The 17204-nt window shown below is 40.3% G+C and overlaps 1 protein-coding gene across 2 annotated transcripts; it reads left to right on the top strand.

Moving 5' to 3' along the window:
- Positions 1-5579: 5579 nt before the first annotated feature.
- Positions 5580-17026, top strand: LOC111667608 (long-chain-fatty-acid--CoA ligase 1-like). Of its 2 annotated transcripts, none has more exons than XM_023423359.2 (20): positions 5580-6045; positions 7182-7296; positions 7787-7851; positions 8838-8939; positions 9156-9255; positions 9380-9555; positions 9941-9973; positions 10072-10123; positions 10241-10314; positions 11706-11783; positions 11912-12046; positions 12195-12329; positions 13086-13181; positions 13400-13472; positions 13560-13648; positions 13729-13845; positions 14025-14168; positions 14416-14520; positions 15516-15587; positions 15769-17026. In XM_023423359.2, exons 1-20 carry the CDS (start codon positions 5851-5853, stop codon positions 15907-15909), a joined length of 2097 nt encoding a protein of 698 aa, XP_023279127.1. In that variant the 5' UTR covers positions 5580-5850; the 3' UTR covers positions 15910-17026. The 2 variants fall into 2 exon arrangements, with proteins under 2 accessions (XP_023279127.1, XP_023279128.1); XM_023423360.2 differs by lacking the exon at positions 11706-11783 and adding an exon at positions 11481-11558 and having other exon boundaries at positions 5704-6045.
- The last annotated feature ends 178 nt before the right edge of the window (positions 17027-17204 follow it).

The raw sequence follows: 17204 nt of genomic DNA, 5'->3' as shown, positions 1-17204 counted from the left end.
TAGTTGACACTTAATTGATACAGGAGTGACTGGTGTTACGTGAAAATGGCTCCAGCCAAGTTAATGCATTTTCTATTAATGTTTCCACTTGTTTGTCACTGAGAAAACTTTGAAGGGGGTTTGCCACTAACGTTACGTAGCGTAACGTAACGTAGGTTCAGTCACTCATGTCAGACGGTTTTGTTGGAGCGCGTGGAAACAGGAAGTTTTGAGATGAAAGAATCACTGTAGTACAATAATGTTCAATGTCCATCTTAGAGTTTAAAGTCTGTTAGTGAGTTCTTATAGATTGACGACCAGCTCTTCACACACCCGCACTCCGGTGGCTGGTTATTGTGCGTGTATGTGTGTTGTGGTAAGCAGTTATTAGATAAAATAATATTGATTATTTTCAGATACATAGTTATTATGCGTAAGAGACGTCAGGCAAGTGAACACGGATTGTATAAGATGCCTATAGGAGTCAGGCATGAATGTATGGTGCACACTGCAGGTTTTGAGGTGAAAGGTGACTTGTCTCTGATTGGATGACATTCATGAACCCACCCTACTTTCATTGGTTGGATCCCCCCTCCATTCAACAGCTTTGCCCCACCCCACCTCTTCTCTGTCACTGTGGTGGCTTTAGTAGCAGAGGATTACATACTTCACAACAACCACAGGCGTTCAGAAAACCATGCATTGAATAGTAAAACATGGACAACATAGCTGAAGAATGTTTTGTTGCAATTCATTTTGCAGCAAGTCCATGTTCAGTGTTCCTTTAAAGCATTGCTGTTTGTTTCTCTGGGGATCAATGAGGTAGAAACTTACTTGACCTTCAGTTTGGAGCAGGTCAACCAGTGCATGGGGGAGTGCATGCATGGGCTTAATATTGAGTTGCTGAGTCCGCCCACCCGAGCGAGTCTTGAGTGCTGAATGTGGTACTTGTATTTGCTTATTCTCATGTAGTTTCAGTGATGGAAGAAGGATCCAGCCCCTTTTTCTAAAGTAAAAGTATCAGTGTATTAGTAAATACCTGTATTCAAAATCATATATAAGTAAAAGTACAGAACTATTATGAGTTAAATGTACTCGATCAAGAACTATTATCAGTAACTGATAAACACGCACTGAACACTTTATTAGGAACACCATACTAACGCTGGGTATTTCCTCTTGTTGCTCTCAAACAGCCTCCGTTCTTCATGTCATGGATTCAACAAGATGTTGGAAACTTTCCTTTCAGATTCTGCTCCATGTTGACATAATTACATCACATCATTTCTGCATTTCCTTGTCAGCTGCACATTCCTGCTGCCAATCTTGTGTTAACTACATCCCTAAGGTGTTCTGATAATAATGATAAGACAGATAAGATAATCCCAGTTAGTCCCACAGTGGGGAAATTTGCAGTGTTACAGCAGCCAAATGGACAGTACAAAGAAAAGAAAAACTGAAGAATGTCAGTATAAAATACTGAAAAAAGATAAATAATAGATAATAATAATATTATATGTACAATTAGATATTTGAATATAGCAGAAATAGCAGCAGAAGAGGGATATTGCACATTTGGTGGCTGTTAATTATTGCACACGGTGAGGTGTCTGACACCAACAATCATGCCACAATCAAAGTCACAGAGATCACTTTTTCCTCTTTCTGATGTTTGATGTGAACATCAACTGAGGCTCCTGACCTGTATCTGTCTGATTATATTCATTGCCCTGCTGCCACATGATTGGCTGGTGGAAAATTGCAATAAGCAGGTGTAAAGGTGTTCCTAATTAAGTAAATATTTCACAATCCAGATGCAAAAGAGTAAAGTGCTTCATTAGCCCCAGAAACCAACCAGTGTTCGTACGCTGGAATACTTCTTTATCTTCGGTTTGTTGTATGTCAATTAATTTATAAAAATATATAATGCACATTTATTTAAGAATATTTATCATGATAGAATTATATTCACTGAAATGTGTTAATTGTGCATATGACCAGACAAATTTTCAATCTACTGCAACATTTTTCTTGAGTTCTTTCTTCAGTGCCCCTTACGTTTTGGGTCCCTGGTGTAATTTCCTCTTTTTGGCTGGTTGATAATCCATCCTCACATAAGATAAGTGCCACAGGAAGTTTAATTGTATTTCTTCCTTTGTCTCGCTCTCACTCACTCATGCTGCTGATTGTGTTAATGTAATCTATCAGTGACAGTTTGAGTTGAGATTATTCTACAGGAAGTAGGAAATAAGAGTGTATCTGTGTTTACATCCACATCTGGTTGATGTTCTTCAGTAGCACAAAATCTTAATGTTGTGTGATTGTACATGCTAATGTGTTCAGTGCTAAAACAATTCATCAAAAAGCAAGCAATTTAATGATTTTATAAATTAAGCAATTATTTGATAGACCATAAATGCAGACCCAATATGAAAGACACAATCGTATATTCCACAACTTAATGCGTCAACAGAATAGCTTCCTTGTCTAATCATGTCCGCTGACCACACAGGGGTCATAGGTCACCGGGGGAAAGGTGAGGGAACCGAGCAACTGCTTTAAGCTGTTTGCTTTTTCAGGGCTCTTGGTTAGAGAAGTTGTATTTTCATTCATTTGTAATAGAGTCTTAAGACAGGTGATACTAAAAGGGTGTGTTGATGCATCCTGCAGTCCTGTGCTTTTAAAGATGAAGCTGTATATTTGTATGTGTTTTGAACAGCAATTAGAAAACTCCTAATGTGCTCCCCCAGGCTCCAACCTTTCCTATATCATTGATCTTGTCTATGGATAGGTTTATTGATTATCACGAAGACTTGATGTAAACAATCAGACTGACCGTCTTGTCACAACTAGCCAATCAGAGCCCTGCCTGGATCCAGTCTGACCTTTGATTGGTAGATTAGCTGAGTTTACACATCACCTTGTAACTGAATCTGTGTGTGTGTGTGTTTTGTGCCAGTAGTATATCAGTGCATCCTCCTTATGAGTGCAGAGTGTGTGTCGGTTGCTGTAGCTTCAGTAAACACAGTATTCCCAGGGTTATTGTTATTGGATGCTCAGCCGCAGACGGAAAGCTACTGTCTCACCTTGGTGTTTTTCTGTACAGGTGAGTGGTGAAGAAATTCAATAGGATATGTGGAGAAACATATACAGACATGTGGAAATAGCTCTGTGTTCTGCTTAAAGAGAGTGGCACGAGACAAAGTTGATTTTTCCTGTCAGTCTTGTACAGGTTTTTCCAGCTGGGACCTTGGCACTGTTACTTCGCAGGAACTTGTGAATCTTAATTAAGGTAAACTTGCAGTTGTCTGTTGAGGTATCTCAATGACTGTGGGATTTGAGGCGGTTACATTCAATTGAACAAATACTCATTTGACTCTGATTATTCTTCCTAATGCCCCAAAACCAAAATGGCTTTAAGAACATTTGCCTTTCAGTCTTAGTCTGTATAAGCTGGTTTGTGAAGGTCATGAAATGTATTTACTTTGCATACATAAAAAAACACACCCAAGAGTTGTATTGTAACATGTTGTATGTAAGATGTTACAGATGTTCTAATGCCCTTTATTCCTTCTTGATCTGATACCTGCGATACCATTGCATTAACTGGCTCAGGTTAAAACATGGACTGATACAATCAACGCCACAGAATCTTTCTTTTACTAACTAATTTGACTGTCAATCATAAAAAGATTAACACTTCCTACACTGGTTGTCCTAACACTAGTGCCATCCCTCGAAATTAAAGCCTTGCATACTGTACACATTGCCTTTTTACAGGTGGGACTTTGCCACATTACTGACATTTTGCTAATGGCTTACACTATTTACCTGAAATCAGTTCTTTGCACAGCACAACTTCCTGTGTAGGCTACTGTTTTAGAGCAGCAAAGAAGAATCGATTTCCAGGAAAACTGCAATTCAATGTGTGTGTGAAACTATAAGGTTTATTAATAAATTACATGGTATTGGATCAGTGCATAGACTTGCATACTCGCTGATACCTGATACCATATTTTAGGCAGTATTGGAGGCATTTCCGATACTAGTATATGTATCAGAACAACTCTTTTAGGTCTAAGGTTTATCTAAGTTGTCCCTCGATGCTTTTCACACAAACACATTCATCATCAGTCAGTTCATTTCAGTGATGTGGGGATGATAGTAAGACTGTTGAACCTGCTCACTAATTAATTACTGATTCATTTTACTTTCTAAATTTTTGTGTCAAATCAAGACCATCTGTACAACATGGTCTTGATGTGGTCAGTGTTGTCACTCATCTTTTATCTCTATCATTGAAACTGGGCTCCAGGGTCATGGCCTTCATCCAAGGGTCACACTGAGGTGGACCTGTCACTGTTCTCACCTTAAAACCTCAGACTCTGTTTCTAATCCATTTAGTCTTAAACAGTTCCTCTCATCAGTCACCTTACACGTGTGTGTGTTTGTCTGTGTGTGTGTGTGTGTGTGTGTGTGTGTGTGTGTGTGTGTATGCGTGTTACATCTCTGAGAACCTTATTCCCTACCTGTTAAACACAAACAAACACACACACCATGGGAACCTTACACTTGACACCTGCTCAAAGTGTCCAGAGAGAATCTGTTAAATATATGATATATGATCTAATTATACTGCAATATGAGCCACAGCTGAACAAATTCCCCTGCAATTATTCTTCAATAGTAGCAGCAGTACACATTGCCCGAGGTCTCTGTACTTGATACCCAGACATGGTTTCCCTCAGACAGACAGTGTTGCTAATGGTTGACCTTAAGTTGATCAGTGGACTCAGTATTCATGTACTGATTAATCAGAGTTCTTTTGTGCAGTGTTAAGTGTTTTGACAAAATTAACTCAGAACTAAAAAGCTTTAACTATTGTAAATATAAACTAATATACATGTCTCCGTGAGTGTCTGCTGCATTGGACCAGTCAAGAAAAGGCCTGGCATCGGCTCCCTGACATTCCCATCAGCCTCAGCTGTACCTTGTGTTTGGAGCTAATTAGCAACTCTCAGAATTTAGCTAGCAATAGGCTAAATTAAGGCGGTAAATCTGCTAAATATTACCTGCTAAATATCAGCATGTTAGGATTTAGCTCAAAGCACGTATAAGCACAGCCTCGCAGAGCTGCTAGCTTGCCTTGCCTGTCTTGTTGTAATTTGGTTGAACTGATTCTTTGCATCTTCATATAGGCTGCAATTCAATGCCAAGTCAATATTATATCTGCTTTTAATTCTGCCATTTGAGTTCTTACAACAAGAAAGATTGTTTATTTAGCATGCCAAGAAGCCGAATGCTTTTCATTTTTTTAAGCCGTAAACACATGTTGACCAGCAGTGTGTCCACAAGAGGCTGTACACAAGACATAATAACATGTCTACACTCAATTTGTGGATCAACCACATGTGCCATTTTTATTTGTTTATTTATTTGATTTAATTATTCAAAATACAAACAAAACAAAATAAGGGATGCGCTTGGTGGTTAAAAGAAACAAACCTCCAAAAATTATGGATTAAAAATATTTGAAATAATAATGTTTTGAACCAAAGTGAACAAAAGAATGACCTGTCTTCTCTTGCTCTCTCTAGGCCCTCTCCTGGCTCACATCACTCCACACACTCCTTCCTATCACATACCCACTCGGGGCATTCACTGTGTTCCACCTCACCTCAGGGCCTGCAGAGAGTGCTCATTGTTATCAATACACACCCTGCAGCCACCACTCCAGCCTCACATTCATCTAACACTCACACAAACAGTCTCTCTCTCCAGACACACACACACACACACACACACACACACACACACACACACACACACACACACACACACACACTCGCCATTTGCCTCATCAACAGGACCATGCTGAGCCAGGAGTTCTTTCAGAAGCTGAAGGTGCCAGATCTGGATGATGTTAGTCAGTACATCAGGGGTGCCTCTACCCCCATGTTAGTTAGCATGGGGGCAGTGGCCGTCGCGGCAACCTACTACCTGGCAACACGACCCAAGGCCCTCCCATTAGTCTGTGACCTCGGCCTGCAGTCAGTTGAGGTTCTGGTGAGTTTCCGGTGCAAGTTCCTGTTGGAGTCAAGTATCAGAAACTTTGCTGGTTCAGATCCAGGTATGATTCATTAGACATGACTGTGGTATTGCTGATTAAAATCCATGGAATCTAAAGTGGATCGAAATTAACCAGAATTCTGGCCTGGTGGACAACGTTCAGATTTCAGCTGTTAGATGTAGTTGCGGTAGATGCAGTTATATGTCAGCAGTGCGAAAGCTAACACTTCTTGATTTAGCAACAGATGCATCAACAGGCACAACCCTGACCTGAAGGCTCTTGATATGACGCTGAAAAAAGGGTGGGGTGTACAGTCCAAGTAATCGCATCACAAACAAGTCAGAGAGGTAATATAAGTACCTGCCACTCTGAACAGACAAAAGCCCCAAACAGACTACAAAAAACAAGCTGGCACAATACCAATTAGACTTACAAGTGCAAGGTATTAATAATTTACCTCCAAGAGCAGGACAAGCCCCCATTTGTCACAGCCCATGCTCGGATGACTACAAACAGGCAAAACACACAGGATTTAAAGCATTGTAACTAATATTTTACTGGCAAATAAGGCAACATCAACGTAATGAATGAATTTGCGTTCTGCAAAGCATGCGTAAGTTGCCCTGAGCTCTTCTAGCTCAGGTACAACACCAGCATGTCAGATGGCCCCTTCCGTCTCAACCTGTAAGTAACCTGCAGAAGAAAAACAAGACAGCAAGAGGGGCTTTGACAGGGACAGATACTGTGTGCAGGTGGCAGTTAACACAACACACAAAGCTGCTGTTGGCAAGAATTAGAGGACACTAAATTACAATGTAATAGTGTTAATAAAAACGTACTCGAAGCTCACAGCTATTTCATTTTCATAAGACAGTAGGCTGCTGCCTATTCTGTCTTTTTCCAAGAGCTTTAACAGCAAGTTTCTCAATTTCCGATTCATAGATATCATGCAGTATTTTTTTTTGTAATATATTTGTTAAATCATAAATTTGGCAGGAAATCAACGGTTCTCATTCAAATTGTAAATAGATAAATGAAATATCCAAGCAAAGCTCAAGAGACTGAATCTGATGTTGAAGGTACCTTAGGATCAATCAAAGCTTTCATAACGTGCATTTGTTTGATTCATCAGGGCGGAGATTTGGCGCGCAGATCAGTTCTTCAAAAAGAAGATGGTCACATGACACATTTATATGATGACGGCAGGACGATGTACGAGTTCTTCCTCAGAGGAGCCCGAGTTTCCAGTAAGTCAAAAATAATACATTATGATTATCAGTGCACATATTTTTAGATGTAGAGTTACTTGCTGCTGCTGTACAGACTTTTCCTCACACAAGGGGTTTAAACCTCATACCTGTCATTACAATACTAGATCACTCTCTGCTTAGCAAGATGTTTACTTTACAGTACACTTTTTTCTTAAAGTAGTTTATTATACTATAATATACTATATTTTTTGCTGTATGATCTTAGCCTGAACACTAAACCTCAGCTCTTTGAGTCAGCATCTTGCCTCTACGATAAATATGATAGTTTTACTGCTTCCCCCCAAATGCAACAAACATGTTTTTTTTTTTTTACCAAAAAACAGGTGTGTCGTAAGTCAGCTGTAGAATATGCACTGTAGGAAGATACACTATATATGTGTTATAAGGTGTATTAAGATATAAACAGCACTGTTTGCTTTTCTCCTGTTCTCACTCCCCCCTCTGTTGCTCTTCTTTCATCCTCCAGATAATGGACCTTGTCTGGGCTCCAGGAAACCAAAACAGCCCTATGAATGGATGTCTTACAAAGAGGTGAGACTCACCTTATAAAAACATTACGGCCTCCGGCTGGACAGCAGTAGAGCTGTAAGCTGCATAAAGCACAACCAGTGGTTGACACGTAGTGGTGGTTGTGGTAAAGCTATTTTAAAGGTGGGGGATATATGACCTCTGTGGGCTGTATTTGTATTTGAATTTTGTTTCTGAACTGGTTTATTTAATGAAATGTATTTCATCTTGCATATAAATAATAATTAAAGAGGCATTTCACCAGTTTTACACATCCAGTCCACATGGCGTTCTCCTCTGCCTGTGAGAGCAGTTTTATAATGTCACCTCAGCCCTGGAGGAGCTGTCAAGTTGTAACCTTAAAGATAAAAGAAAGCCAGCATTACAAACCAACGGTGTAAAGTTTTAAAGACATGGACATTTATGAGGCAGAGTCTGGCAAAAAATGTAGGATCCAGTGTTGAGGAATTTGACACATACGAGGAACTAAAGGTCGAGATATCTTGTACTCTGCTCCGCTGAATCTGACCCTTCTTTCATAAATCTGTCTCTTGTCAGTCCCCCTAGTGTTATATATGAGGAACACTTACATATCACGTAATTACACCTTTAAGTGTGAAATTCATAACATTGTCTGTCACTGATAGTAAACCATTAATTCAGCTTGAACATTGTTGGTGAAATATTAAGGAAACACTCCAGCACCAGGAGTTCAAAGACTGCAGAGGTGTTATTGACTGATTACACAACTTGGCTGCTGTGAAAACTACCGGCCAATAACGTCTAATCTGTGATTGTAACAGCACATGTGTGTGTTTATTGCTATAATACTTACAATTAAAAAACATTTTTACATCCCTTTTGCCCTTATCTTTGATTTATAATGAGATAATGAGGTCAAACAAAGCTCAGTGTATGTGGTTGTTTGCTGGTCCGGCATTAATAGTTAGTGTGCGTGTGTGTGTGTGTGTGTGTGTGTGTGTGTGTGTGTGTGTGTGCGTGTGTGTTAGGTAATGGAGCGAACAGAGAATCTGGGTTCAGCATTTCTTCACAAAGGACACTCCAAGACCACCGACCCCTACATTGGCATCTTCTCTCAGAACAGACCGGAGGTGCAGACACACTCACACACTTTAAAGCTTAAAAGTGTTTTTCAGTCATTGAATTAAAAATCATACTGAGATTTACCTGGAAATAATTTATCATCATCATATCAGTGTTTTATCTTTTATTGTTAATGTTATATCTACTGTAAATGTATCATCCTATAATGCTTCTTTATGTGTGTGTGTGTGTGTGTGTGTGTGTGTGTGTGTGTGTGGTTGCAGTGGACCATCAGTGAGCTGGCATGTTACACCTACTCTCTGGTGTCAGTCCCTCTGTACGACACACTGGGAACAGAAGCCATCGCCTACATTATAGACAAAGGTAAACCACAGCAACCACAACCTGAACACATTCACTTCGCTTTCCTTAGACATCAGTGTTTGTGTTGGTGAAGAACTGCTGCCGACCTGATTTATCTGCATGGGTTTGTGTGTCGTTCCTGCAGCTTGCATGTCCACTATAATCTGTGACGTGGTAGAGAAAGTCAACCTGGTGCTGGACTGTGTCCAGGACAGGAAACACTCCGTGAAAACCATTGTTCTCATGGAGACCCCCGATGCTGACCTGGTCAACAGGGGCCAACTGGCTGGAATCCACATCCTCAGCCTGCAGGAGATGGAGGTCAGCAGGCAACGTTTATCCCCACCCTATCTCTTTCTTTTATTCCTCATTCAGTTCTTTTTTGTAATGTTCAGTTATTTTTTTGTTTTTGTCATTATGTTTAGAAATATTCTGTATTTTTGTTTTCTTCCTTTTTTCCATTTTTGTATTTTTGCTTTCGTCTTTTACCACCCTCCTTTGTGTGTACGTCTATTTGTTTTTATTGCTTTGTTGTCATTTTCTCCTTATGTTATTTCTTATGGTCTTGCTTTTTTCTTGCTAGTTTTCATCTCGTACTGGCTTCATTTTAGTTGTCTTGATTTTGTTTATTGCTCTGTGTTTTGCTGTCTTTGTCCGTTTATTCCCTCCATATTGACTTTATTAATGAGCCTCTCTTGTTGTGCAGGCTATTGGAAAGGCCAACCATCAACAACCAGTGGTAAGTAAACATTGACCTCTCACCAGTCAGTATATAAAAGACGATTATGTTGAGTGTTATATGACACTGTTTGACCGTTGACACCACCGTCCCTCCAGCCTCCGCAGCCTGAGGACATGGCAGTCATCTGCTTCACCAGTGGAACAACAGGTGTGACACACACAGTGAACTGCACCCAAAACATCTCATCAATAGAATCTGTACTATGTGTATGCCTTTCTCTAAAGTCGTGTGTGTGTGTATGTGTGTGTGTGCGTTCACTTTCAGGAAATCCAAAGGGGGCTATGTTGACACATGGGAATATTGTGTCCAACTGTTCAGCCTTCATCAAGATGACAGAGGTGAGAGTCACGGTGAAACCACAGTCAGTCTTTGTTGTTACAGAAGCATTTTTGATCAATTCAATTCAAAGGAGGAGATATGTTCCTTTCTCTACCTCCTCCTCTCCTTCCCTACCTCCTCCTCTCCTTCTCTACCTCCTACTTTTCCTCTCTATCTCCTCTTCTCCTTCTCTACCTCCTCCTTTCCTTTTCTACCTCATTCTTTCCATCTTTATCTCCACCTCTCCTTCTTTACCTCTTCTTTTCCTCCCCTACCTCCTTTTCTTCTCTACTTCCTTTTTTCCATTTTTATCTCCACTTCTTCTTCTCTACCTCCTCTTTTCCTTTTCTACCTCATACTTTTACTCTCTATCTCCTCCTCTGTATATCTACCTCCTTATTTCCTTCTATCTCTCTTTCTTCCCTTCTCTGTATCCTCCTGTCTTCCTCTACCTCCTCCTTTCCTTTTCAACCTCCTTTTCTTCTCTCTCTCCTTCTCTGCTTCTCTACCTCTGTCTTCTGCTTTATCTCTCCCTGTCTTTTTCTACCTCTTCCTTTCCTTTTCTACTTCCTCCTTTCGTTCTCTATCACCTCCCCTGCTCCTCTACCTCTCTTTTTCCTGTTGTATCTCCTCCTGTCTTTCTCTTCCTCCTCCTTTCTCTGTTCCCTCACTCACGTGTTCAGAGCAGGAGGCTGAGGCACAAACCACATTGTTTTGGAAATCTGAACACACACCTGCTGCTGCGACCCAGGAAATTACGGCTGGGGACAGTTTTATATGATAAATGGGATTAACTGGTTAAATTACAAGTAACTCAGAATACAGTGAAAGAACAGGAGAGCCAGCAAAGCAAAAAAAAGAGGAGGAGGAAGTTTAGAGCAGAAGGTGTGATGGAAAGTGGGAAAAGCAAAGAGAGATAGAGAGAGAGCTCTGAATTATTAGTCTGATAGATAGATAGATAGATAGATAGATAGATAGATAGATAGATAGATAGATAGATAGATAGATAGATAGATAGATAGATAATTCATGTGTCCATTAGCCCATTGTTGACAATAATAATAACAGTTAATAATAAATATGATGCCTTGTATCCAGCCTATTGTATGCACTCATCCAGAGGCACCACCATATTGTAAGAAAGAAGAGTGAGGGGCTTTGATGATCTCTTTCCTCTTCTCTCCAGTCGTACGCTCAGACCTCCCCAGAGGATGTCATGCTGTCTTTTCTGCCTCTGGCCCACATGTTTGAGCGAGTGGTGGAGGTATACAAACATTAACACTGACGGCTTTCTCTCCCTTTCTGTGTGTATGTGCGTTTCCCTGCCTGCATGTCTGGGTCCTGTCCATTCATGTGTGTTTGTATACCTGTGTGTCTGTGTGTGTCCATCTGCCTGTGAACATGTTTTTAGTTTTCCTGTCCCTTTAGTCCCAGTGATGTCCATATTTCCTTCCTGCCCTTGGCTCATATGTTTGAGAGAGTAGTACAGGTATGTTCCCTTGGTCCCCTTTGTCACCCTTTGTTAAAGATGAATCATTACTCCTACAAACCCTGTGTGTCTTTAATTACACTTTCTCAACTCCTCCCTTCTACATCTTCCTCTGAAATTACTGACAGGGAGTGATGATAGTGCATGGGGCCAGGATTGGCTTCTTCCAGGGAGATATTCGTCGGCTGACAGATGACCTGAACACACTGAAACCTACTGTGTTCCCTGTGGTGCCCCGACTCCTGAATAGAATGTATGATAAGGTAGGTGGACACCATGATGTTATAAGCAGGCCAGAGTTTAGACAGTGCATATGCTGTTAAATGTCTGACCCTTGCGTGAATTCGCCATAGACCTAAATTCTGATGATAACTAAGGTGTGTGTTTTTTTTGTTTGTTTTTTTTTTGTAGATCTTTGGGCAGGCCAATACCTCTGTGAAGCGCTGGGTGCTGGGATTTGCCTACAGGAGGAAGGAGGCAGAGATTTTGAAAGGCATCGTGAGGAGAGACAGTATCTGGGATCGACTTATCTTCAGGAAGGTTCAGGTAAACACGACCAGCACAGGTCAAACTCCTGTTATAGTTGTGTACAGTCGAGTGCTACATGGCCAGGAATGGTTTGGGGTGGTTGATATAATGAATTTATTAAGTTAAATTGAATTTAAGTTTTTGGCACAATGTGTAAATTGTCAACGTTATTGACAATTGCACAGTGTTATTACAATGTGCACCAAAGTCTGCTTTTAATGAGAAATTGAGCTGGTTAGCTGGTTTCTAGCAGTCTCACAGTGAGTTAATGTTTGTATCTATAAAAGGAACTGACTGAAAAATGACTCAGTACACCGATCTGCAATCTCTTGTTTGTTGACATGATATCACCTCTGGTAAAGAGTCAATAGAACAGTGCAGATTCTACTTTAAATCGTCTTCATAAGCTGGGCAGCTAATGCTAGCTAGCAGCTATCAGCAGGCATATCCTGTCAAGAGGTGGGAGCAGATGGATTAGATGAATTCATTACAATTATGGTAGAAGATTCTCTTCTGTGCTGAACGTTTCATTAAAGTGGATGTCTGTTCTCTACTTAAGGCTGTGTGATTTTGGACTATCGTGAGAGAAATGTGGTAAAATGTTTTATTGTCAATCTAAAACAGTGGTCCTGGATTACAATGTGAGCACATCCGGCTTTTCAAACCATAGGAGCGGCATGTCTGCATTTCAGGGTTGAAAATACCTGGTTGACTGATTTCTTTTAACATTCACTTGTTCAAGACAGTATTAATGTAGTGTGCTTCCCTCTGCAGGCCAGCCTCGGAGGTCGCGTTCGTCTCATGATAACAGGAGCTGCTCCCATCTCTCCCACTGTTCTCACTTTCCTCAGAGCTGCAATTGGCTGTCAGGTAAGAAACACACACACACACACACACACACACACACACTCACAGTTTTATCCTGTCGCTTTCGACACCTTTCCTGGAATTCTGCCGTCTGATCTGTAATCATTCCTCATCCACACTCTTTGTTCCTGATAAGTTCTACATTGCATAATCTTCTGTTTGTAGTAGCAGTAATAATAACAATAATAATAATAATAATCCTATGTTGCTCTCTATCTCAGTTCTATGAAGGCTATGGACAAACAGAGTGTACTGCTGGCTGCACAATGACCGTGCCCGGGGACTGGACTGCAGGTAAGACTTTTTTTTTTAGCTGTGTAAGTGTGATGAACTGACTGATTCTCGGCTTTACAAGAACTAAACTCGACCTCATGTCACCAGGTCATGTTGGTGCTCCTCTGCCCTGTAACTTTGTTAAACTGGTGGATGTTCCTGAGATGAACTACCTGGCTGTGAACGGAGAGGGAGAGGTGAAACCCAAAGACACTGTCTTTTATATATTTATGATAATGTATGTTACTCATAACTATGTGTATGTGTTGGTTTGTAGGTGTGTGTGAAGGGTAGTAACGTGTTCAAGGGCTATCTGAAGGACCCAGAGAAGACAGCAGAGGCTATTGATGCAGATGGATGGGTGCACACCGGAGACGTTGGAAAATGGCTTCCGGTAGTTTCATGTAGCTGAGGTTCATCCTCAACATACATCTTTTATATGAGCCTCACTTTCTTCAACTCAACTTCACTCCTTTTATTTCAACCAAAGTTTATGAGGTTTAGCTATATTCATGATACAATGTTGTATCTCCGACAGCCTGGTGATGTTTTTATGTGCGTGTGTGTTCGCAGAATGGCACGCTGAAGATCGTGGACAGGAAGAAGCACATCTTTAAGCTGGCACAGGGGGAGTACATTGCCCCTGAGAAGATAGAGAACGTCTACATAAGGAGTGATGCAGTAGCACAAGTCTTTGTGCACGGAGACAGCCTGCAGGTAGGTGGAGGAAATTCTCAGTCTCTGTCGAGATAATCCCTGTTTACAGTAACTGCAGATGAGCAAAATGCTACAGCCACAGATTTACTCCTGACTTCTTCTGATCTCTGTCCTCTTGAGCTAAACTTCAGGATCTCTGAGAGATAGGTGCATCGTCAAACAGGCTTACCTACAATTTGTAATACATGAATTCAGTCATTCTAAAAATTACCACTGTACATAACTTGTATATTGTGTTTATCTCCAGGCATGTCTGGTCGCAGTAGTGGTCCCTGACCCTGACTTCCTGTCTGGTTGGACCAAGAGGACCTTGGGGCTGGATGGCAGCTATGAAGAACTGTCTGGCAGAGCGGTAATACTTTGTAGAATTTAATTCCAGTTTATGATGGATCAGACTGTATACATATAGTTTCCTGTATCCACACTGTAAATCCTGCATCATTTGCAAAAAAAGTTGAACCTTGTTCAGCTTTTGCTGCAACGCAATGTGACATCTTCAGTACACATACTGGCAAGCATGTATGTAATGCCATTCCTACAATTTAACATCCCGGATTATATTTCACTGTCTTTGTGCATGAAACAATACACCCCCACCAATGTAGTCGCTTGCTTTGTTTTTGGTGTAACACCTGAATAATACATGCTAGTCAGAGAGCATGCAGAGAAGTCAAATGGTGGAAAAGTCCAGCTTCTGCAAGGACAAGTTGAAGCAGTATGAAAGCAGACTTAACTAAAGCTACTGAAAAGATGCAAAGCTTTAACATGTCCAATTCCACGTTCACTATGTAGTGAATGATGAAAAATGATCCACTATTATAGGATTAATAATGGTAAACATCAATTTTAGAATTAAAATCCATTCAAAAGAACTCCTTCAGTACATGGTGACATGGTTTAGATAGGTGGTCTTGATGAGGGGTTACTTCAGCTCCTCTGATGAGACTGTAAGGATGCATCAATCAAAAGAAGGTTAGGTACTTCTGTTGTGCACAGGGGGAGACACAACAGCAGCTACATTTGTAAAGTAAAATTCAATCTAATATGTAACTAGAAAGGCACTCAGAGAGTGCAGACCTCCGTCAAACAACATACACCAGACTTCAGAGAGAAAAATTCTAATTCATAGTAGATATGCCCCAAAATTCAATGGGTTCATCCCTGGCCCATGCCCTATATCTCCACGAAGTTTGGTCGAATGGATTTAGTACTTTTTGTGTAATCCTGCTGACAAATAATCAAGTGAACCAGCAAACCAACAAACAGACAATCAGCTTTGTGGCAGTTCTTAGGTGACAGTTTAGAGAAGAGAAGAACATTCTGAGGTATGTCTTTTTGTCTGCACAGGAAGTCAAAGCAGCTATCTTGGAGGACATGCTGCAGTTGGGCAAGAAAGGAGGCCTCAAGTCCTTTGAGCAGGTACAACACTGGCTCATTATTCAGCTAAGATTTGAAATATCTTTTCCATATATCACTAGATAAATCTGTAGACTTTGTAGCATTCTTGCAAACTTTTTTCAGACATGAAATGCTGTTTTTCTGAAAGTGAAACATTATTATTCTCTGTAACACAACCTGCCACCCTCTGTTTGTCCTTCAGGTGAAGGCTATCTTCATCCACACCGAGTTGTTCTCAATCGAGAACGGCCTGCTCACTCCAACAATGAAGGCCAAGAGGAACGAAATGCGACAGCACTTCAAACCCCAGATAGAAGAGCTGTATGCTGGGATCAAAATGTAGAAGGAGAGGGGGAGAGCAAAATGCAAGGACACAAGAGCTCCACCAAAGGTGTTTTAGATGAAGAGAAAAGGAAGAAGCAGAGAGAGGAGTATAAGCTAAAGCACACATCGGAAGCATATGAAGAAAGAATCATCAACCTGTTTCATCCTCATGGCTAGTAAAACTAGAGACAACGGGAACAGGAGGTGACGTAGATTTTGAGTAGATTTTGATTAAGAGCATTTAGAACAAAATCAAATGACCTGTAGGATCTATGGCACACAGTACAAAACCTCTGAGGGTGCAGAGTAGATTTTATGCTTAAAGTAAATGTGTCCATTGATGAATAGTTTTGCAGAAGCTATTTACAGTACAAATTCTGTGGTAATGTGTTGATTCTAATTAGCTATTTTGTTATATTATCCCCAATAAGGGCATTTAAAAGGGAAACAGTTCTCTGTAGCATCAGATATCTCAGGAAGTGGGCGTCATGAAGCACATACAGTAACTCCTTACACACATATACACACTTTTTAACTTTAAGGATGAGGGAAAACTCGGACCACTGAAATGGGTTCACTGAGGGCCATATTGATAATTTTTGTAACCCAAACACCCTCACACATCACAACTGGAACATTTCAGTGTCTTTGAGATTTTTTGTCAGATGCCATGATTTTATTTTCTTATGTTTGTTGAGTTTGTTCAGGTGAAGTTCAGGATTGTTTCTGCGGGTTCTTAAATCTTTTTTATAAATAAGCTTTGGTCCAGTTGGGACCCTGGGAACCAGCAGAGTGAACCATATTCAAGATCGCCCAAACAGAGGTAGCTGTTCACAGGGAATTCAGGTACAAAAGAACACTCAGGACATAGGGAAACTGAGTCAATGTTTTAATTTATTTATGATGGTAACAGGAATAAAAGAGATTTGTTGGCAGAATCAGTTTTTTTTTTAATTATTATATTAGGGTGAAAAGATACATTTCAAAATAATATTGTTCACAACATGAATTAAATCCTCTTGAATGTTTATGGTTTTAAGTTCATGGAAGTACTTTTGACCGTAGTTTTTCTTTAAGTGTTTTTACTGTCATCTCATATTGTTTTATAAAAATTAAATTAAAAATCATCAAAAGAGGTGTGTGATCTTGTGTCTCTTTATTGTGGCTGTGGAAACTATTTAGATATGTAGTTTATTTCGTTATTACAAGGTATTTTTCTAAGGTTATTATTTTAACTGCAATTTAAGGTATCTAACTGCAAAGAAAGAAAGTAAGAAAGAAAGAAAGAAAGAAAGAAAGAAAGAAAGAAAGAAA

The sequence above is a fragment of the Seriola lalandi genome, unplaced genomic scaffold (assembly GCF_002814215.2).
Source record: "Seriola lalandi dorsalis isolate HSWRI2012SDOR001 ecotype SW California unplaced genomic scaffold, Sedor1 jcf7180002054691, whole genome shotgun sequence".
Classification (NCBI taxonomy): domain Eukaryota; kingdom Metazoa; phylum Chordata; class Actinopteri; order Carangiformes; family Carangidae; genus Seriola; species Seriola lalandi.
Note: the sequence above shows the minus strand (reverse complement) of the source record. Positions and strands in the feature narration are given on the sequence as shown.

Coding starts and splice junctions, on each gene's coding strand:
- LOC111667608 (XM_023423359.2), top strand. CDS start 5,851: ATGCTGAGCCAGGAGTTCTTTCAGAAGCTGAAGGTGCCAGATCTGGAT. Junction 14,521..15,515: donor AAGAACTGTCTGGCAGAGCG/GTAATACTTTGT, acceptor TTGTCTGCACAG/GAAGTCAAAGCAGCTATCTT. Junction 15,588..15,768: donor GCCTCAAGTCCTTTGAGCAG/GTACAACACTGG, acceptor TTTGTCCTTCAG/GTGAAGGCTATCTTCATCCA.